The 22,625-nt window shown below is 41.3% G+C and overlaps 2 protein-coding genes across 3 annotated transcripts in view; one reads left to right on the forward strand and one right to left on the reverse strand.

The window, feature by feature from the left end:
* Positions 1-22,625, forward strand: part of dock2 (dedicator of cytokinesis 2) — a 92,168-nt gene that overhangs the window by 40,396 nt on the left and 29,147 nt on the right. For both annotated transcript variants that reach the window (XM_079557362.1, XM_079557361.1), the window contains exon 26: positions 1,448-1,543. In XM_079557362.1, the coding sequence (XP_079413488.1) occupies positions 1,448-1,543 (96 nt within the window). The remainder of the gene's footprint in view (positions 1-1,447; positions 1,544-22,625) is intronic.
* On the reverse strand, positions 2,656-19,704 carry insyn2b (inhibitory synaptic factor family member 2B). The gene is made up of 4 exons (XM_079557459.1): positions 19,544-19,704; positions 8,709-10,452; positions 6,339-6,413; positions 2,656-3,094 (listed from the first exon to the last, which is right to left on the reverse strand). The coding sequence occupies exons 2-4, from the start codon at positions 10,169-10,171 to the stop codon at positions 2,914-2,916; spliced, it is 1,719 nt and encodes a 572-aa protein (XP_079413585.1). The 5' UTR covers positions 10,172-10,452; positions 19,544-19,704; the 3' UTR covers positions 2,656-2,913.

Raw genomic sequence — 22,625 nt, forward strand, 5'->3', positions numbered from 1 at the left:
GATCACTTGATTGGCATGTTGTTCAGTATATCGATAAATGTTTTAGACACCTTCAATAAAGCTGAGGATTGTGTAAACCTATGCAGAATTTTGCTGTTTCATAGCTCTAGGTTGCTGGGTGTTGAGTCAGTTTGAGTTAGTATCCTCAGCAATTTAGTAGTTTTGTTTTGCACCACTTACACTTTGTTTCACCTCTCTTCACTTGCTTTTTTTTGTTTGTGATAAAGTTGTCAAAGTACTTCTTTTTTTTTTTTTTTTTCGCCTCAAACTTGACAGAGGGATGCACAAAGAAAAGTCAAACAAATGGCGCTGAGGCGTTGAGAGCTTGCATCGAATGCATAAGTTACCCGCTAACTCAGCTGCGCACTCAGGACTGTGCTCTGTGATAAAAGGAAGATACGGGTAATACAAAGCGAGTCATGCCTGTCTTCACCTTCCCCGTTCGTAGCTCTTTCCTTGCAAGACTTTTGTGTTGCCATAGCATTCAGTAAAACAGCAGCCACCTCAATAGAAATAGATTAACTCAGAATGAATGTTGTCTATCCTCTTTTATCGGTCAAAAGGACTTTGTATAATTTATTGCCTAATTTTATTCAAATCATTACGTGTTCAATCATTGTCACAAATAACTGCTATGATATCCGGTGGACAAATAGAGTTAGTGAGGCTAAAAGTTTGGAAATTATTATATTAGTCATTCTTAGGACCAATTTCTTCCTTTTATCAGGTTTATGATTTATCCAAGGCTCAGTCCCGGTTCAAAAGGGTGCACTCATCTAAAAATCGGTTTCATAATTCACTATGGTAGTTACAACAGTGCTTCATCCTCCAAGCGTATTTCCTGTGACCAGGAACACTCATGACTGCCATTCTCCCTGCTTATGCTAATGTTGTGATTTGCATATTCAGGCTTCCTCAGCTTACGCAACCCAAACAAGCAGGTATAATTTGGTGCAGATCATTTGGACCTTGTACACAGAAATACACTGCACTCTGTGGCATATTATAGCAGAGGTGTGGCAGATGCATCACTGGACACTAATGACCCAAGGTAATACTAAGTGAGCCCCCTAGAGCGGCGTATACTCTTTATGAGAGCCAGCGAGGGAGAGATAAACTTTTATGTTGTATCTAGACCCTTTGAATGGTGAATCACACTTTCAAATACATTGAGATTTAAAAAGCATTTAGAATAATATACCAGATATTACCATTCGACAAGATTTTAACAACTGAAAGCAAATTTGTGAAAGCAAGTACCCAGTTAAATTACTGCACTAGAAATGAGGGAGGCTGCATTCGTTTTCAGTTGTGCCTAAGCAAAGCCTAAGTGAACCTTGATTTAGAAAAGCCAAGCTCTGCAAAAGTTTTAAAATGTGAAAATGACTACTTTTATTTAACCGGTGTGAAATGTGTGGCTTTGTAAAATGTCTTTTTTGTGCTGCAGGGGGAAACATTTCAACACGTTCAGGACATCGTGGTGTCTTTGCTCTCCATTATCAATAGGACAGTCGTCACAATGGGAAGAGATCACAAACTCATAGTAAGTAAGAGTGTACACTACAGTTTAGCCCTCAGTCTTTTGAGCTACTTTGTTGTTCTTTTATCTTTTTGAATATTTCGTCTGTGTGGTTTACTCTGGCCTTTTTCTAATTCTGATCTATATAAAAGAGGTTATTAGAGTTTAACAGCACTAATGTGACCCTGTGGCATATCAGTGTATATCGAATCATGCAGTTCCGTTTAAAAGCACATACCAGTCTGGACAAAGGCAGGGGAATAATTCTAAACCTCAAAGGGAAATACTGTTCTCATAACTAAACACAGACAATATCCAGACTTATTCATAAATCTACCTCAGCACCTACATTGTAGTTATTATAATTGTGTGTCTTACAGACTAATGATTGATCCTCTTTCCATAAATATATCTGTTATCTTCACACTTCTTGCAGTGCCGCAGTCTTAGGTGAAGCTAAAGACAAAAATAGAGGCTTGCAAAAGACAAAACTGCAAGCTCATAAATCAACTTTTCATTGAAGCACTAACAGATGGTCAGAATTAAAACTGGAGCTTTCCATTTGTTGTTTAGCCTCTACTTCTCAACTTGTGAAATGACGGGGCGATTATAATTAACATTGTGATGACGAGTACAATGGTGACCACACAGACCTAGACGTGTTCCGTCAGCTTTCAGTCACCAGAGTAAATAAATACTATAATGCATATCTTCTCCATTGAGATTCACGATTATTGCAGTAAAACATTCAAGTTGAACTGTTTTTTTTCTCTAAAAGGCTACAATGAAAAGGCATATACATAAGAATGCCCAAGCGCTCGTTCATATTCTGAGTTCATGCTCTACATTCATTGGATTTTGTGGTACGTTTTTGGTACTTTTGCCTTCTGTGAAAACGAATGACCTGAATACAGGCTAATAATAGTACTGCAGTTTCTGTATGTAGTTGGTTCATGTACAGTTTGTTGCAGATACATTGATGTACGGCACACGTCTGTGTGTAACATAGTATTTATTTTGATTATATATTTGCAGTAATAAGGAGATTAGTTCTTTCTGTCACTACTAACAAATAACTACGTGGCACGCTGCCACTCTATAATCAGATGAAAATGTCTCTGTAGCTTAGCACATCCGCTCAGCTCCCTGACAAACATAACGCTTGTGTGCCATCTCAAATGTCACCGCTTCATCAAAAATGCCAGCACTTGTTACCACAAACCTGTGCTCTGACTTCCATTTTATTGGTGAGTACAAATTATTGTAGAGACGGCCAGTGTCCCATAAACCTCCTCTGTCCGTGCAGACATCCCTTTGTTGGAAGGCCAGTACACTCAGTAACAAACAGTGAAGATGTTGGGATTCCAATGCAAAACAGTTTCCTCCATAGATGCTTATAGCCACCAGAAACACTTTTTGCGTAGTTTCTTGACTTTTGCCTTAGTACTTGGACGGCCTGAGGATGAAGCTGGCATGGTTTTGGTCTGAGCGGTTGCAGGCACATCATATTCCCCTTCCAGAGCCTCCATAACTCCCTGGAAACGTCCTTCTTGCTGCCGGAAATCATGCTCCACGCTGCAGTAACAAGACAAATGTCAAGGCTCAGTGCATACAAAAACTGTTAGTTACACAAGTTTTCCATTTAAAGACAATGTTATGAATGTAGGAGGTAAAGTGTTTGGTTGAGGCAATAAAAACAAGGAGGCCATATTGTGAAACGCTGACAACACCTTGAAGATAACTTATGCATATACAATTTCCAAAGTGAGATTGTTTCCACCTTCCGCAAATGCACCCTCAGCATGCTCGCACACACATGCTTTGATAATATAGGCTTTTACTTTGCACTCATTTCACGTCCAGATCTTGTGCTTCTTCATGCACCAGTAGATCACAGGCTGCTGGGATGAGAGAAGTGGGAGGAGAAGGAAAAGTGATGCAGGAAAGAAGAAGGTGGAGGAGAGAATTTGCAAAATGGTGGAGCTAAAAAGGATGAAGAGCATGGAGCCTGGAGATGACTTCTGATGCGTTCAAAGCTGTCCTGCTAGGCTTTTCTTCTCTATATTCTCCATATGCATTTTCTCATCCTCTCTCATCTTACCCTCTGTCCTTTCTAAGCTCGCCTGTGAAGTGTCCACGGCTGCAGGTCATTGTGAAGTGCGTTTTGAGGTCCGCTTTTCTTTGCAATGTCTTGTTTTGTTATGCGGGAGAGACACGAGGGGGAGTGGCCTTTTGAGAGACAAGCATCTGGCGGTAATGAGCCATGTGGGCACACAAGAAGAGAAGGACAGCTCCGCCCACCACCAGATTACCTTCATCCAGCAAATCACATGTAAACAAGCAGGCGTATCATGACCGTCTTTTATGCAGTAACTACATTGTGTGTTCGAACACTTTTATTAAAACCATCATTAGAAGCTATAGCCTTGGATCACACAGGGCTACTTCCTATGCGACATAACTTCAGTACTATTACGTGACTTTCTTTTTAAAGACACTGACCACTGTAAACACGATCAAGCTTGTTCATTCTCATTCCCAGACACACTCCTTGCATAAAAGCTCCATTTTGTAGTTTATTACCTGGGCATGTCACAACTGCTATATTGTAATATCAAGGATTGCCTTAATATATTGAATTACATGCTTTTGAGTATGTTCTTTATTTTGTTGCTACCATCATTAGTTATGTTTTTTTTTTTAAAGATTAACATGGCTTGGTTGAAGCTGGGGTACCAACTTTCCTTGTAGTTGAGTCAGTTTATTACAAACATTTGCAGCTGGGGTAGCAGCCAACCATTTATTCTCCATTACCTCCTCCATTTATAACTTGAAAATGGTAAAAGGGCCTCCCAGCTTGAATGACTTGACCTGTCAGTATGCATAATATATTAAGGGTAATTGCTGGGTTCCTGTAACTCGTAAAAGATATTGCCCGCATCATAGGTCTGAGACTTGTGTCAGGAGACGGAGAGGAGGATTGATGAAGAAATTTGGTCTAACAGAGGATTGTGATCACTGAGTCAAGAGATGGGACATGAAAGAAGGAGCTATAGGAGTAAAAAAAAAGACTGCCACAGGAGACTTGGGGGAAGAGCCGCTATGCCTTGGCTCCCCCCAAAAGAGCAATGTGCCAGAGTAAAGTAATGAGAGAACAGACGTAAAAGCTGTGGAGGGCATGGAGAAGAATGGAGGAAGAAAGATGTCTGTCATGAATAAATGATAACGCCACAATACCTTGCCTCAAACAAAGAACGTATTGTTCAAAAACACTTGTCATGAAAGAATATATATTTCAATCATTCAGGTCAAGTAGTGCACCTGCTCCTCTCTCACTCACTTTGTTGCTCTTGTGGAGTTTTTATTCTATGTCGTTTTACCCCTCTCTGTTTGTGCCATATGCCGCTCTTTTGTTGCTTCTTTACAACAGATTGAGACAAATCTGTTAGGCTTGGTGCTTATCTGCAAGCGGTTTTGTACCATGTGTGGTTCCTCGCTCGCGATAGCCTCTCTGCATTGCACATCATCAAATTCATTAATTATTCCCAGCACCAAGTTTATGTTTCTCTCATCTGATCTTTGTGTCTTATCTCGGAGAGCTTTGTGACAACCCAAGCCTTTCAGTGTGTGTCCTCCCTCTCTCATTTCTCAATGTTCGGATTAATTAGCGGTGACAGCGACAACAGCAACCCCAGCTGTCAACCCTTATCAAACTCTGTGTTGTACTTTTCAACATCCATGAGGTCAAGTGACTTTTTGTCTTTGAAACCAGGTATGCGTGCCTTTGAATGCCTTACGCAAGTATGTGGTAAAGACCAATTGTGATGGCATTGCTCGACATTTGTTTGCTTTTTATTTACAGAGCAGAAATATATCTTGTTCACGGATAATGAGGAAGCACATGCATAAACATTTATCAGGCTCATTTACATTTTTATGAGATGTAATATCATGCGCAGTACACCAATACAAAACTGAAGGATATAGAGTGGAGAAATGTTTATTTGCTAGAATTACACACATTGCTGCCCTGTGCTGTAGGTCGTCATACATTCAGGAGGTAGTTTTATTTATTTATGGTTCTGTGTATGGTCTTTAGAGATGGTTTTCTCCTACAAGATCCTTTTTGGTGCCTATTTCAAACAACTGAAACCCTGCTGAGTTAATTGGAATAAGGGGAATACAACAGAGTGAGCATGGAGACATGATATGACAGCCACAGGAAGAAACATACATGATTTGAAAGACGAATTCACTGTAGGATTTACAACTCACATTCTTCCAAGCCAAGCGGGTATCTCTACAAGCATTATTTTATACTCAATGTTTCTTTGATTAATACAACCTGCAAGAGCAGCATATTTTTAATGCGAGAACAGGGCATATGAGCGATTATTGTCAGAAGAAGATTTTCTTAATGAAAAGTTGAAAAAATAAACACATTGAGAGGATTAAAGCCAAGTGTATACAATCAGATTGTGAGGACGTTGCTCAGCCGAGGATCTGTGAATGCAATTACTTATTTAGGTCACACACACTGGGGATGGCTGAAAAGGGAAACAGATCATTTAGGGGCTGCTTTAGTGGTGTGTGTTTTCTGGCTAAATAGGTTTCTTGGAAAGACATTTCATTTTTAGCCTAAAATTAATTTGTAAATCATGTTAGATCCCTTTTTGGTCACAATACAAATTTACCTATTTCAGATTGTGTAGTAATCAATGTTTCACCCCTTCCGCAGTTTATACTCTTCCATGTAACCTCTAATTATGTGGAGATGTGTACAAGTAGATGAATGCCCTGAAACAAGAAATATATTTACCTGTAAATGATGCAGGCGGTCTTTTGGCAGGTGGAGCAGTTGTTAATGTCCTGACCTGTTCTGTATGAGCTGCGACTGCAGAAAGAACACATGTCCCTCAGGTTACATCATTTAAATGAAATACATTCGTGCTGGCTTACAAGGTTTCAAGTTCAACATTCACAATGTTGCTGATGGTTTGAAAAGTTTAAAAAGAGAATATCGAAGTAATATCTATTCCACGGACATGCAGTAAATGTAGCACATAGGTCAAAATTAATCATTAGCATCCAATCCCTTTGACCAACGTTATCATTATCAAGCAGCAACATTAGCAATGTCAGTGGAGATGAAGGACTGTTCAGAAGTGTTGCAAACTAAAGTTGGATCAAAACGATGCATGACAAGCTCATTCTGTATGCCATGTAATGAAACGCCTCATTTTGCCAAGATATTTTGGCTGCCCCTGTTCTGAACCGTGTAGATGAAGGCTGATTTATGTTGATAAAAAAAGACATTTTAATAACAAAGTCTGTGTAAATGAGTTAATATGTTTATTTTAATAGTTTGTTTTTCCCTGATATGTATCAGAGATTACTGTTGATCAACTAAAATACCTATTAAAGGCATTATACCTGATTTATTTTTCAAGAAGTTGAACTAAATTGGTTTTGTTCTCCTTTTGTTTTGTTTAAAAAAAAAAAAAACACTGTGCATCAAATTATAAAATACCGTATTTACGCTAGTTTTCTGGCAGTTCTGTGAAAGTGACCCTGCAAGTTGCATATAAACTCATCCCTGTGAAGAATTGGGATGCTACAAATATGTTAGGAATGAATTTGGCTCACAACGAACATATCAATTGAGTGGCTTCCACTGTAATTGTTTGTATTAAAAAAAAATAGGTATTGGGCCTTTAATTGTTAAAAAAAAAAAGGTGAGGTGTTGTGTTAGAAAATAATTATTAAATCTGAAACAATTCCAAGTTCTCCCTGCCAAGTGTACCCCAGTTGGAAAATACTGATCTACTTAATGCTGTTGTCATGATTTCCTATTAGCAACCCTGTGTGCACTAGGGACGCACATCCTCATTAATACCATCCAATACACAACACAGTAAAACATTAGTAATCTTCTATCGTCATAGGAACCAGTGGAGGACACTAACGTAGGTGCAGCAACATCAATTATACTCCTGGAAGCTAATCTGAAAGGGATTATCTGAGAGCCAGAAACATGTGTTGACCCTGAACAGAATGATGGTGTAAAGATATCGGTTAGACATGCAGCTATGAAAGAAGAGATCATCCAGGGGTGTATGAAGGAGAGTTTTTTTTTTTTTTTTTTTAAAGAAGCGGGGCACTGGAGAAAGGGGAGGGCAGTGAATTGTGGAAAGAGCCATGTCTGGATGGTAAGAGACTAACAATATTGACAGCAAAGGTCAGAGGTGAACCAAGAATGAACAGTCATGAGAACCAAAAGAGACATAACGCAGTACCGGGCTGTCAGGGGCCGAGAGAATGTGGTATAGAAGAAAGAATCGCAATTTGCTGAAGATATTTATGTAATGGGGATCGAGAAAGCAACGGAGGTAAGGAGATTTAGTATTAATTAGCAAGAGAGACAAGAAGCGATTGCAGAGGTGATGAGAGGGTGAATAGCCTGCAGCAAAGAGGAGCGCGAGAAAGCTGTTGATTGAGAATACCCGATTGGGACAAACACAAGAAAGATCAAGGATGATGGCAGGGATGAAGCCTTTAAACTACATCTGAAAGGAACTAACTGCGTCTCTGAGAGGGAGGGGGGTAGAGTCATCTTCTTGTGAAAAATTAGATAAAAGAAAAAGGAGATGTAAGCAGCAAGAAGGGTTAGAAGCGGGCAGGTAGTGTTGTACATCCCTACAGGATTATGTCACACTCAAAAGTACAGGCCACAGCAAGTCTCCAAAGCTCTGACATTTAAAATCTATTCCACCGACTAGAAAGCCTGTCGGTATGTGTTTCCATGAAAACTCAAATATGCTGTCAATCTACAGCGCTGCATGCTCTTGCTGAGCTCGCTCTACCGCAGCATCCTCAGGTTTGTACATTTTTACTTCTCTGGATCTAAAACGGGACAAAATGTGTATTGTAGGGCCTTTAAATAAATGCATTGCTATATGGCCTGCATAAAACACAGGTAAACAAGTAAAAGTACAAGTAAAAGTGGATTTGCGTTTACTGGTGCCATCTAACATAGGCATTGACGGTCCATTTCTGGCCCAGACCAAAACTTTGATCAACGGAAGTATCAAGAAAAATCAGAAGATTAACATAATTTCCGGTAACGAGTATAGAGTGCTTATTAACTATTAAAAAATGTTTAAAAAAATGTAAAATAGAAATCTCTTACCCTTCGCTCAGTGCCTTGCTTTTCTCCAGGTCTTGAATGACATTGAGAAGCACCTTGATCTTCTCCTGGTTGGACAATAGGTTCTCCTCCACATTCTGAAGCTGTCCCTCCAGTCCTCGCGGCCCATGTCCCACATGTCCCGCAAAGAGCCCCCCGGGAGCCCCATTGCATTGTGCTTTCAAATGGGTCGTGCAAGGCAGAACGTGGTCCTCAAATGATTTACTCTTCTGTTTTGTATAATCCTTTTGTTTGCTATCGGAGCAGTCGTCTTTAGTCTCGTTTTTGGTTTGCAGAACGGGTGTGGACGTTTTGGAGCTGGTTTTGGGGGGTAGAGGCGGGGTGCTGCTAGAGTTTGTGAGGTTAGATGAGGCCAAAGGATTTATATTATTATTGACTGATGTATGTGCTTGTATTAGTTCAATTTTCTGTAATTCCTGTTGTGTTTCTTTTGCCTCCATTGCAGATGTGGCTCGGTCTCTAATGTTGTGTGTATCTACAGTTTGTGTAGCAGAGTCCTTGTACAGGGTGAAGTCTGCAGACTGCGGCCGTGGCTGCTGATTGGACTGATTGGTCTTGTTCAGTGACTGTTTTGAATGTGACCTCTGTGTTTTTGGTATAGTGTGGGACAGCTGTGGTATTTGGCTGGGCTTAACAAATGTTTGCGACTTTGCCACATATGTGGTTTTGGCATTGGTCTTGGTGTCCACAGTGGATGAGTCCTTTCGGGGTTGGGCTGGCATGGACTGTTTTCGAGCAGGATTAGGTAAAGTCTGGCTAGCGGTGATTTGAGCAGCCGGCCTTCTGCGACATGCTCCAGTACACTGTGTAATCTGCGAGCGCCTCCGCCCACATGTGGCACACATACGGGACGGGGACGAAGCCATGACACGGCAGGGGCGCGGTGGAGTGGCGTGAACTGTAGTAGAGACGCTGGTTGTTTTGGCGACTGTGCGATGGCCTTCTCCACGGAGTGACTGAACTCTTCTCCTCTCTCTGTTTGGCTCCTTGCCCTCTGTGCTATCACTGCACACCCCACCCACAGCGTCTGAGGTAACCACGCTGCCATTTGCATATCGTGCAGTCTTTTTACCTCGAGTGTCCTTGGGATTACTCTGTATAGCTTTGATCTGGCAGTAAATGCCACTGCCGGACCCCTGTGACCCCATGTCGTCTTGTGTCAAGCTGTTGATCTCATTCTGAGACGTCTCCTTGGACACAGGTGGACTGATGTTGTCACTTGGGTTGGCAGCTGTCTTTGCATGTGTTGTTTTCTCTGTTGCTATGGGCAGTGGGCGTTCTGAGGTGGAAGGTGGAAGTCTGCTCTGTCGTTTGATTGAGCGGAGAAGTCTTAGCCCTGGAGAAGTCTGCACTCCAACACTGCACAGCGGGCCCCATCGCCCCCCAGCCAGAGGAACTCCCAGAGCAGGCACTGGGTTTGCAGGGTCTGTAACCCTCCTACCCATACTGCTCTGAGGGGCCGCTTAGCCCCCCGAGGAGCTGAAGGGGAGGGTGGCATGTGATGCCATCAGCCAGGGAGTGTGGCGTTCTGAGGATTGGCACACGCCTCTGATGAGAATTGCTCAGGGAGTTGTTTGGGAAACCCGAAGACAGTTCACAATCTAGCAATCCAATAATTGCCATTAAAGACTTCCTCTTCACTGGTGAAGACAGTGATGACTGCAGGAATCTCCTTGTTTTTCAATAATAGTCCTCTCATGATGAACGGGAAGATTTTAGATTTGATCTGAAAGAAAAAGCAAAGGCAATAAATGGCTGAAATGTAAAGAAAAGGGTGAAAGCATGAAATGGCCAGATTGGGAACTTGACACAGACACTTAAAGCTCCATATTATGGCTTCAACGTTGACTGAATGCACACATTGACTGGATCAATAGAACTCTATCAACCTCTTATTAGACCAGCAGGTGGGTGGGGGTTAGCAAGGCAATGCTCTAAATCCTGTCCAGCTTGTCTCTGAGAAATCGCAGGATAATGTTGTGAGTTTCTGAGTAGACCCTGTGATCTGAGTTACTAAATGCTTACGTCCTCAACACCATTCGTGCTGGATATACAATTTAAACATTCTGCCCTTTTTGGTACATGTGGTTTGTTTTACTACTGCTTCAGACAATGTCAATGGACAAACAAGTTATTTAATTGATTAATTTGCCAGTGTCTTAAATTGGGTTAGAGTGTTTTTTGTAGCTGGCGCTGTTGTATTGCAATTCACAACAATTCTTTCCATGCATTCTTGTAGATGCACTATGTAGCATTGTATCTATCTTTCTGTGATTTGTTTTTTTCCCCTTACAGTTTTGCTGTACTATAGCAGCTGATAGCAAAAAAACATCAATCTTGTATTGCACAGAAAGAGAATGAGCTTGTTGGTCCCAGCTGGCGAAAGAGCACATTTCCTCAGAAGAAGGTCAAAGGGGTATACTGAGCAATATTACATGAAATAATGCCTGGATTTTATGACTGCTTCAAGAGGGTTTTGAGATCCCTTAAGAGGTCCTCACTTGCCAAATCCATGCTCAAGGTTTTCTGTCAACATCAAGAGCTTCCACCACAGAGACAGGTGCTAATACAGACTGACGGTCGAGGGCCCGCTATGGCTCGGAAGAGTTCGTAAGTATTCAGGGTGAGAGACAGGATCACTGTGATTCATACCATTGCACATTTTGACCTGGGTCATGTCACTTTTGATTGTAAGTAGCCTATATGTGCACTTCAAAGTAATAGTTAGACTTATATGGTTTCCTGTGTATTGTGTTTACTGCTATCCATTACAAACATGTCCCTGTAAACGCTACATTATGCTCAAATCAAGCTTATCCGTAATTACTGATTTAATTGAGTAGTTTGTATGGAGGGCTCAATCCCTTAATGTGAGCAAATATAGTTATAATTAAGGCTTAAAAACATTCACACTCGAGATGTAACTGCAACTTGAAACTCTCTTTGACCATTATCAGACATTGTTCGATGCGAGAAATTACAAAGATAATTGTGGTCTACCGCTGAGACACACATCAGCACATTAAACTTGACAGGGAATTGAACATAACTTGGATAACTCAGGCTCGGATAGTTCCCAATGTAACTCAACATTAACTGATCGTCAAAGCAGGTTCAAGTAAATTTATGTTTATTTCTTCTGTTAGGCTTGTTGTATTTGCTCGAGCGTGCATTCATCTTCCAATAAATCCGTAGCGTTGTGCAGCTCCTCCTTTAGTGAACCAGTCTGAGGCAAACCGCTCTAGACCCCACTGCAGAAGTTGCCCTGCAGGTTGGAGTGGCTTAAATCACCTTTTGGGCGCCCCGTACCGCTTCGCTCCTATGGAAAGACGCCTAATTACTCAACTAGTCTGGAAACAGTCTTTCGTGCCGTTGATTTGACTTAGGGCGTGAGTTGGGCCTGAAAACTGATGAGTTAGCCCTTCCCAAAACACTCTCATCCTCCCACTTATGTTTTCTGTAACTTAATTCTGTTTGTGAATCCGCACCACTTGGTAAATAAAGAGAGCTAGCAGAGCAGGTTGTTTGCGGAGAGAAAGTGCCGATAGTGTTGATATTTTCTTGGGAACAGCTTTTGTGGAGAAGGCCGCAGATGTTCATGCATATGTTATAGTGAGTGCTTTGGTCTCTTTGCTGTGCCTTGGGATTTCAGTCTAAGTCAATTGAAGGTAATTTTACTTCGGCTCATTTTCAAGCTGCAGACTCATTCACACCTGCTAAGTCCTTCCTCTGTCTTTGCACCTCCTTCAACATGCACTGTTCACCGCTAAAGTTCCCAGACACAACACAATAGTCACCTTTTTATTCATACTTATGCGTTCCCCCTGCTTTGTCATCAAATATGGCCGGCAACCTATCACTTTTTCAGCTTCGCTGCTCTTTGTTCTCACACCTCCCCATCACTCTCTGTCATGTGCATCTTTGATTTAGCCTACTCTCCTTTCCCCCTTGGTCTCTATATTTAATCGTAGACACACACCCACGTCACATGACACCTCCGGTTTATCAAAAGCAAAAGCAAGCAAGGAGTAGAGAAACAGAGGCGCTACCACTGTTGAGTATTACAAAGAAACTCCATGAGAAAGGATGAGCATAAAGGACAAGACAAGTCATGAGGGGAAGAGAAACGGAGGAAAGTTGTGGCAGCATGCAAAGACACACTTTGCTGTCAGTGTCAGAGTTTGTTGGAGATAATCAAAGCTGACATCACTAAATGCTGCTTCCCTCTCATCAGACTACAAAGGCTTTGAGGCAGCTTCTCTTAAACGTACTGTAAAGTATACTGTACTGTGTATAAGTGTTAGTTAGCTTTTACGTAAGTAGTTGAAGAGCAAAGACATAGGGGTGACATGGAACTGAAAATAGACACTCCACAGAAACAATAGCGTTAGGATCATGTTTGATATCTCTGTCATGTTTGTTTTTTTGTTTTTGTTTTTCAATTGTGAAAATACAAAAAAGAACAAAAGAAAGAAAACAAACGTTGATTTGATTGGGGGTGGAGAGAAAACACACAGTACAGCTGTCTCTGTCTCTTCCAGGTGCATCTTTTCATTAAATCGGTTTACACGAGCAATACATTTGATTTACCAGTTAGTGAGTCAGGGCTTTTAAGGGATTATCTACTGCACGGGCCGACAGCGAGTCCAATTTTGTGGCTGTGTTAAGGTGCAGGCCAGGCACCCATGTCTTTGGACTTGTAACAGAGCACCCGATGCTCCACTGAGTCGAGTCGCTGTCGCTTGAAGGTGACGCTCATTTCTCAGTCCGATTGACCGCCCGTGTGGGAGCGAGTTTAGCAGCGAACGCTTTACTGCGCTGTAACCTCCCGAATTCTCCTGACTATCACCTGCCTCCTTACCACCGGAGTAAAATAAACTGGCACTTTGGGAGCCCTTTGAGACAGCCACTCTGTGCATGATGGTAATGTAGTAATTTATCTTCCTTGGCTGTCGCTAAGCCAATTTAGCAGTTGCATATTATTGTTGCATATTATTTCTTAAGATCTGTATTACTACTTCACAATGCAAATAAATGTTCTTCTTTTTAAAGTGTGTGGGAACAGGAGGTTTATTTTTTTTTATTTTGATGAAAATTTTACTGTCAGGATCTTCTGAGCTTCCTGGACATGTCAATTATCGTCCGCTTGAAATTTAAATTTAAATTGAATGAAATTAGGCTAACACTATACATCTAGTCTTCAGTTCCACATATTACAACACTGTTAAGATAAGATAAGATGATACTTTATTGATCTCACAGATGGAGAAATTGCATTTGATGAGAGAGCATCCGGCAGCAGCACCCATTCAGTGCGCACCACTCTTTTTTTTTTTTCTTTGGTGAAAGATCGTTGTGTTTATTATACAATGTGCTCAAAAGTTTATATACACTGGCAGAATTCTTGATTTTCTTTTACACTATTTTTCAAAGAATATGAAAGATGACACAAAAAGGTCTGTTTTTTTTCCACTCATAATTATGCTGAAACAACTGAGTTAGCTATTTTTCAAAAATAATGAAAAAAGACCCTTATTTTTAATGATGGTAAAGCGGCCCATTCTTCTTGCCAAAAAGCCTCTAGTTCCTGGGCTGTCTTGCATGAATTCCACATTTGAGCACCCCCCACAGTGGTTCAATGATATTGATGTCAAGAGACTGAGATGTCACTAACGGGACTTTCACTTTATTCTGCTGGAGCCAGTGGCATCAGTGAACCGCCTCCATACCCCGCCACAGTAGGTATGGTGCACATTTTAGTTGTCAACAAGGCCAATGATGGTCTCTGATGAAAAGTGTGTTATCTTTCATATTCTTAGTAATAGTCAAAAAAAACAAAACAAAAAAAAGCTGCCACGGTATGTAAACTTTTGAGCACAACTGTATGTCAAGTTTCATGTTGTTAATAAAAACGAGAGAAAAAAAATGAAATTATTGAGGACAATTGAGAGTAATTGTTAGGATCCATGCCTAACAAAGCTGAATGATTGATTTCATTTCCACATGAATGAATAGAAATCGAAGTGGAGCGAAGCCTTTCATTTTAATAAGAGGACTTCACTGATCTGTTCAAATATGGAGTGATGTGTTTCATTACAGGTCTGACTTTATTGCTGCACCTGAATGGACTGAGTCTGAGAACAAGTTTGTCAGCAGAATTTCTGCATCTTTTGGAACTCTTAAACTTTTGAGGACTTAAGTTTGGTCTTCAATGCCAAAGTTTTTAAAGTCCAAATATGCACAGTTTCATACAGTTCCACACAATTAATATTTTGGTTGTGCTAGGAGTTAATGCTGGAGTTGTGCTAGGAGTTAATGTTAATGGAGTTAGTGCTTGCAATAAATTCTTCATTGCTTAAGGTGCAATGCAGATAGAGAGCTGGAATCTTAACTTTTTGCCTTTGAAACCAACTGCACAAAGCCGGATTCTCAGGTCACTGAATAAGAACCAGGAAACCTGCTCTGCTTTTTAAGGGTCTTTCTGATGTTTCTAATTGGGCTGCGCTTAAATCAACATTTTCCCCAAACAGCCACCAAAGTTAACGACTGGAGCCAACCATCTTAGCTTTTCCAATACAATTCAAGTTTCTCGCTGAAGCATTGTTCGAGGCAACTGTGCCAGCCCCTGATAGCAAAGACCATCCTCATTACAGCCTCCCCAGCAGAGCAATACCATTGGAAAGTGTGCTGTCAGACTATTGGGTTGCATATTGCACAAGGAAATGGCACATGGTGGCATCGCTAAAAGGCACAGTGAGTGAGCAGTGCATTCAAATTAATTTTACCTTCCTGTCTGCACCTGTTTTCTGTTACGGCTTTAATAAAGAATGGTAGCTTTCGGCTTTCTTTTATTAAAACCTAGAGGGAAGTTAGACCAAAATATGGTTGTTTTTTTAGTCATAGCAAAGCTGCTCCGTGCTGGTCAGAATTATTATTTTTTTGCTTCAGTGTAATTGCTTCACTGATCCTGCCACTGCGGTCCAAAATCAAATGTCCCATAGGTGTTCAGTATTAAAGCTGGACGCTCAAGAAATAACTTGGCAATTGTGCAAGTTGTCAAACTAGGACTGAACCAGGACTCAACTAAAACTATCAGGACTAAACTGTGCCTGACAGGGATGAAGCAGTGGTCGATATTTCAAATTGATATCCCGTCTGTGGGTCTGTGCTCCTCACAAGCCTCCAGATGCGTATCTTATCTCGCAGCGTAGTCAGTGACACTACCACTTTGAAATGTCAGGTCGTGCGGTGATTGATTTTATGACCTTCCCCAGTGTGTTTATTGAAGTTGAAGAATGTGTCCCGAATTAAGTAAACTTATAATGCTATGATTTTTAATAAAAGCCCATTGTCCCCAGCCAGAGAAGTGGTGTATAGGACTAAACACTTACTGGCTTTAAATTGAAATTAATCAAATTTCCTGAGCACCAGCAGACGCCTTGGGGACCACTACTGCACGAGAAAATAAGCAATTTAAACAGAAATTCTCCGACATCCAGATAGATAAATGAACAGTCCAATAAATCGAGACAGCTGGAAATATCTTGATTTAGATGGTTTTGTGATTTGGCCCTGGAGAAGGGATTTGTTTCAAGAAATACCCAATTGTCTCGATTTGTCGACTCTGTTTAGGTGAAGGTTTGTTCAACTTGTTCAATGTTGTAGCCACAAACCCAGTGTACGATAAAAGCAATTAGTCAAAACACACAAACTACTGTGTTGCTTCGAACCGATCAATCATAAACTGGAAGTTGTTTCATCGTGTTGTGACCATAAACTCAAATTCAAAGTCGGAAAATTGTATGTGACAAATTGGGATGTGCAGATGGACTTGCGAGAGCTCACAGGTCTCACAAGTCTTGCCCTAATGTCTAGACATGAGGAGGAGCTAACAGTTTAAATTCAGCTTTCTCCCCATGTCTCTTTGAAATTGGGTTAAATGTGCTGTTTCGCTACACTAACATAAACATTACATTTTAAGATTTAAACATAATTTAAAGCCTGGAAGGAATCAAATCATGTTAAAAGTGAAATAGAATAAATTACACAAGGATGCCCACTCACGCAGACGTCCCATTTGAGATTTTTTTTGCATTTTGGCTGTGTAGTCTTTACCGGCACCTCTTCTCTTTATCCTCCTGTCTCACCTGCCCTGATCTACTGAATCTCCTGATATTTCTCCCTTTTATCCCATCGAGTGCCATATTACTCATCCTGTCCCCACACCCTGTCCAATCTCTCCATCATTAACCCCCAATCTATCCGTCCTCCTCGCACCCCACTCTCTCCGGGTTGCCCACGTGGCACTGCTCCTCTCCACCCGCACCATCCATCTTCGCGCCCTCCTGACTTTTAGTCCTTTTGTCTTTCACCTGATCTCATCAGCGGCGCGTCTCATGTTCACAGCTCGTCGGGAGAGGTGGCTCTGAGTGACAGTGGCACACAAACACCCGCCAATTTATACGGAAGAGCTGGCCCAGTGCCGGTGTCAGCCACTTATGTCTCTCTATCATCTGACATTTAACAACTCTGCATTTGAATAATTAGGTTTCCCGGGTTTGTCATTTGCATAACTTGGTATGCTATCTATCTGCTCTTAATTGTATCGGTGATTTAGATTCACTATGCCATATCAGAAACTCTTGAGGCGGTCATATGAGGTGTCTTAATTTTGTTCACCGACAAAATGGACTTGTGCCGGTCCCAAGCCCAGATTTCCACAAAGTGACATTTCCATAGAGGTGACTGAGGTATTGTATATGAAGTACGTATTTATATAGCTTTGTACGTTTACCCTTGTTAGCAGCAGATGACTTGAAATAAAGATTGCCTTTACAAGCCAAACTGACAAAAGGGACTACCCACAAAATTTTGATCATAATTTCAAAATTTGTGCAAAATAAAAATCAACAAATCTGTCAGAAAATTGTGCATTTTTCAGAAACAGGTGCAAGAGGCGGTCAATCAAGTCTGAAACGACAGTCAACAAACCCAGTAAAATGGTTTGTAATTGTGTTGCAAAGACAAATGAGTTTTAGAGTTTGATACACCAGTCTGAAAACAAATTCCCATTGAACATGAGAATCTCTTCATGCGTAAACACAGTTTAATTGACTTCAGAGGACGTTGCAGAAATTTGTAGCTTCAATAATGATCAAATTCCTTTTTTTTTCCCCTGAAAATAATTTGCATATAAGTTACATATTTCCGAGTCATGAAAGATTTGATGACAGAGTTTTGTATCTCGGTAAATCCTTGAACTGACTTTTACTAATACTTAATGGGTTTTGGAATATTATATGACACAATATTCATTAGACAAGAAGCCACAATATGTTATGAAACCATCTTCCATCTGACCTTTAGTCAAGGATTTTCCTAATTTTGTTCCATTTAGCTTTGTTTTGGTGCTGATTTTGTTTTTTAACCTCTTACCCTAAGACTGAACCGAGCCTGAACTGAACCCAGTTCGGCTTTTACCCAAATCTAAAAGTTTCTCGACTGCAGAGCAACAGTGTTATGCCTCATTTGAAAGCTAAGACCGCCAAAAGTGATGGTTATGTTTTTGTCATGTTGTCGCCATGTTTCTGTCACAGTTTATAAGCTTTTAGATTTGTATAAAGCCAAACGGGAGAAAATGTGTGCATTTAGGCTGGTGTGATGTGGGTGGTAAGTCTCTTTTTGACACAGTTTTATTCCAAAAAAAAGGAAAACTGCTCATGATTATTGGTTGATTTTCATTTTACGTACTGTGTGTGAAAATGGTTTTGTAAAAAAACAAAACTGCAGTAATAACGTATACTATTCAGTCGATATTCAGTCATTCAAGGCTATTTTTTTCTTATATTTTGCAGCCCTATACAACTTACAAAATAGAGCTTCTGCCTTGTGTGGTAATGGTCCCTGCACTCCTTTTTGTGTGGTGTGCAAATCACACTATATAGCCTCTCTTAACCTGTCTGCCACCTACTGTATTGTTAATTTAACCTTTAACTGGAAGCAACAACAAATTGCCATCTTGTTCCAAAACCAACCTTTTAACCTTTGCGTTCTGTAATTTGCACCAGAGAAAACAGCTTTAAGTCCCAATGAAGCCCTAAATACCCAGCCACGCCAACCTCAACACACACACACACACACACACACAGACATACCCAGATGCGCAGGGGCAGCATTAGTGTATAAGAGAAGGGTTATTGCAATATAATCCCATATTAAAGCTACACTCGCTGTTGGGACGATTGCTTTGTTGGCTTGAAATTAAAACCTGGCTTTTGCACACATGACACACACACACGCACCTATAGGAACGCGCGCACGGAGAAGCCCGTTAAAAACTTCATAAATGTCGCTATAACACAAACAGCGGCTTAGACTTTCCCGCATGCATTCTTCTGATTTAAATCCCTACGTGGCAGATGGACTGGATTACTCCCCATTAATGTGGCTGCACAAACGCGGGTATCCTGTGTACATCGCCATATCCCCGCGTCTCAGTTTCAGATTGAACTAAAGATATTACAGGAAAGAGGGGATCAAGTATTGAACACCTTGTTCTGTGTGGTCCCGCGGTTAAGCCCTGGGGATATAGACAATTAAAGCACTCCGCTCTCCAGTTTGCCGATACACAATTACTCTGAGCTTTTTTTTCTAAATCTTGAGCGAGCTTGCCTTGAGATTAGATTTAGATGACAAACAGGGGGGAAACATCTCAAGAGACCGCTGATAGAACAACAAAAACCTCCCACTCGGCACTTTCCGAGATGCGTCTAGTTGCCTAACAAGTGTCCTTCACCCCTCAGTGTGCACCGCTTTACCTTGATTCCTATCTCCACCGCATGTTGTTCACTTCATTCATTCCCTCGGTGTCATAGTGCGCTGTCAAATAATCCTTCAGTCATCCGACTCTCACGGTGTCTCCTGGTCGCGTTCTGTTGCTGCTGATTGCTGTATCCTCGCCGAGCGCACTGATTCTCCGTTCCCCCCTCTACCGCCTCTCCACTCTAACCCCCCCCCCCTCTCTCTCTCTCTCTCTCTCTCTCTCTCTCTCCCTCTCCATATCACTCGCCCATCTCGATCTCTCTCTCCGTCTCTCACTACTGCGGTCTTCTTTAGGAGTCACTGTTTATTGTTTAAAGATTGTTTAAACAGACTGCAATATATGCCCTTTCAATTGGCACGAATGAGTGTAATCTCGTGCCAGCCCTAAGACCTGATAACCAGAGGGGTCGTTCAGAGAGGGCATCTGACATCAGAACAAACGCATGGCCGACCAATCTGCCAATCTTTTACGCAATAGAAAGCTGATTATTTGCTGTGAAAAAAAAAGGTTTGGCACGGTCGATTGTTTTCTTCCTTTGGCTGCTAATGTGAAAGCCTCCTCTGGTGAAAGTAAACAAAAGGGTTATTTAGGCTTTGTCCTTCTACCAAGAGTACTAAGCAAGCAAGGCTGAAATATTGATACCCTAAAAATGCATGTGCAACATTTGCAGGCTGGCCGCTCCTTAGAACCCCATAAGTTTGCTGAAAGCGGGACATGCTGCTGAAACGTCCTCCACCTGCTGTTTTTAAAATGAAACCCATTGCAACAAACGGCGATGCCTAGCTGAGCATTTGGACATGTTAAGGGTTTTTTTCAGTTTTAATGCTGCGTGGTTGCTCTTGTGATTTACTTACTTACTATTAATTGGACCAGCTAGAGCAGATGTTCCCTACGGTTAAGAACCACTGATTCGATATTCTTGACACAAACGCCAACGGCAATGCCAACATAAAAGCCAAAAAACATGTATAGCTTCTTCAAAGAGTTGGCGGGCACACCTATAACCTGCAATGTTCTACTGTGTCTGTAATTTCTCTGTAGTACTTTTATGTAATATCTTTCCCCTCCATATTTTTATTTTAAATCTCTTAGTCCCGACATGCTCTGGTTGCCGTGCATGTCAGCATTGACCCGACATGGTGGTAGACCCTGCGAAACTTTGGCAGCAGAAGTCTCTGCTCCTGGGAGCCACGCCAGGACACCACCGCGCACACACACACACACTCCAGCTCCTATCAGTCACTTTATTTATATCTTTGCCTTTGTGGCCACTATTGCCTCTGCCTCTCTCTCTGGGTCTGCAATACATTCACCCCACTGGCTGAAGTGACATCGTCCTGTATTCTTTTTCTCTATTTCATCCCAAATCCTCATCCACAAACAGTCATAAGGACATCACAATTCATCTTCATGTTTGTATTAAACCTAGATAAAGGTAAAAGGTGTCAGGAAAGACATCTGATCTTTATTCTAAAAATAAATACCTAATAGCAAGGAGCTGATTGCTGTATCAAAGACGAGAAAAGTTAAAAGGAAAGAAGTTTTTTAAAGAAAAAAAAATGGCCCCGACTCATCTTCCCTCTTTTAAACTTACTTTAAAGTTGGAAAAACAAACGATTGAAAACAAAAGTGTGCCTAAACGCAGTGTGACACCAGGTTCTAATTATGTTTCGTTCCCAGGTCTTTGTCTTCACACACGGCTGGTGTCGCACAATAAATTAATTTCCTCATCTGTCATGATTGAAATTTTCCCCACGTTCAATGCCACAATGCCTTTTATGGTCATCATGGTTTCAAGAAGGAGCGGTGTCATTTTGAATAGAAAGTCAATATACGTAGTAGATCTTAGAAACATAGTAAACTTCAGCTACAGTATATGCATTACCTAAATAGAGTTAGCATCAGAGTGCTTATATAAGTGGTTTGACTTACGCCTGTCAGGGCCCGGTTGGTGTGTACGCAGTGAATGAATTATTGCCTTCAGACTTTGTGTTCCCTGAGTGGTCCCTTGATGCTTGGTGCACGCCTCTGTCCCTCCAGCACTTCCCCATAGCTGGAAATAAACGACGATGCAAAGTGGTCGACTCACCTTGCCTTGTGTTTCCAATGACCTCTGGTACAAAGCGAGCAAATGGTAGGTGTGTACTTTGCATAGTTGGATGGAGGCCAGAGCACACCAAAGTATAGCATAGTTTTAAATATTGACCGCCCATCTTTGCATTTCCCCGGCGACCCATTGTGTTTTGTTTTCTTCATCTTTGTGGTCACTGGCTGTGCCCTTTGCTGTTAGTCTGAGCACTAATGCCGACGCAGTTTGTTCGGTTTGATGATGCACACTTGTTAACACACATATAGCTTCCAGACAAGAGTAACAAAAAGGCAAACAGCAATTCCACACAATATTTAAGGTCCTTGTGGGGGTAATTTGATGCCAGCTTTTGACCAGTGCGTCATTGTTGTTGGGGTGTAGCGCCAAAGTCCCATCTCCAGATCTTAAACTGGGTTCATAGAGTACTTCGGATTAACATTGTGCATGTTTTGGGTTGCAATTACTGAAGTAAACATGAAGGTAGTCATGGTGATGGATGGAAATGAATTACTTTACTTCATATACTTTAGTATATTAATGGGTGCTGCATCTAGTATAGACAGAAAAAAGTATATTAATACTGACCAGAACTAGAGGCCCCTAGAGGCCATAAGTGCCAATGCAGGTGTCATAGCATGTTGCGTTTTTCTTTTTACTCATTAATTGTCCGTGAGAGTAAATGCTACACGGACAGAAAAGACAAAGGAAGAGAGGGATATTGTTCATCCAATTACACAACGGAGATAATTTTTTTCACTCAAACTTGTCTGTAAAGCCTTGCCCATTAGCCCGTTAGCTTCTACTTCGTGATTCTATTAGTGTGTATTGTGCCTCCGACCCGGAGGCAGGGAAGCTGCAAGGGTGGTTTCTGGACAGAGACACTAAGGGGAGATGAAAGACCCCCCAATCATCCCATTAGCACTTGTATTACTCCCAGAGGGACTATGAAAAGGATTTATTAAGGAGTACAAGTGACTTAGTTCTTCTC

This window comes from Gobius niger, assembly GCF_951799975.1.
Source record: "Gobius niger genome assembly, chromosome: 5".
Lineage (NCBI taxonomy): Eukaryota > Metazoa > Chordata > Actinopteri > Gobiiformes > Gobiidae > Gobius > Gobius niger.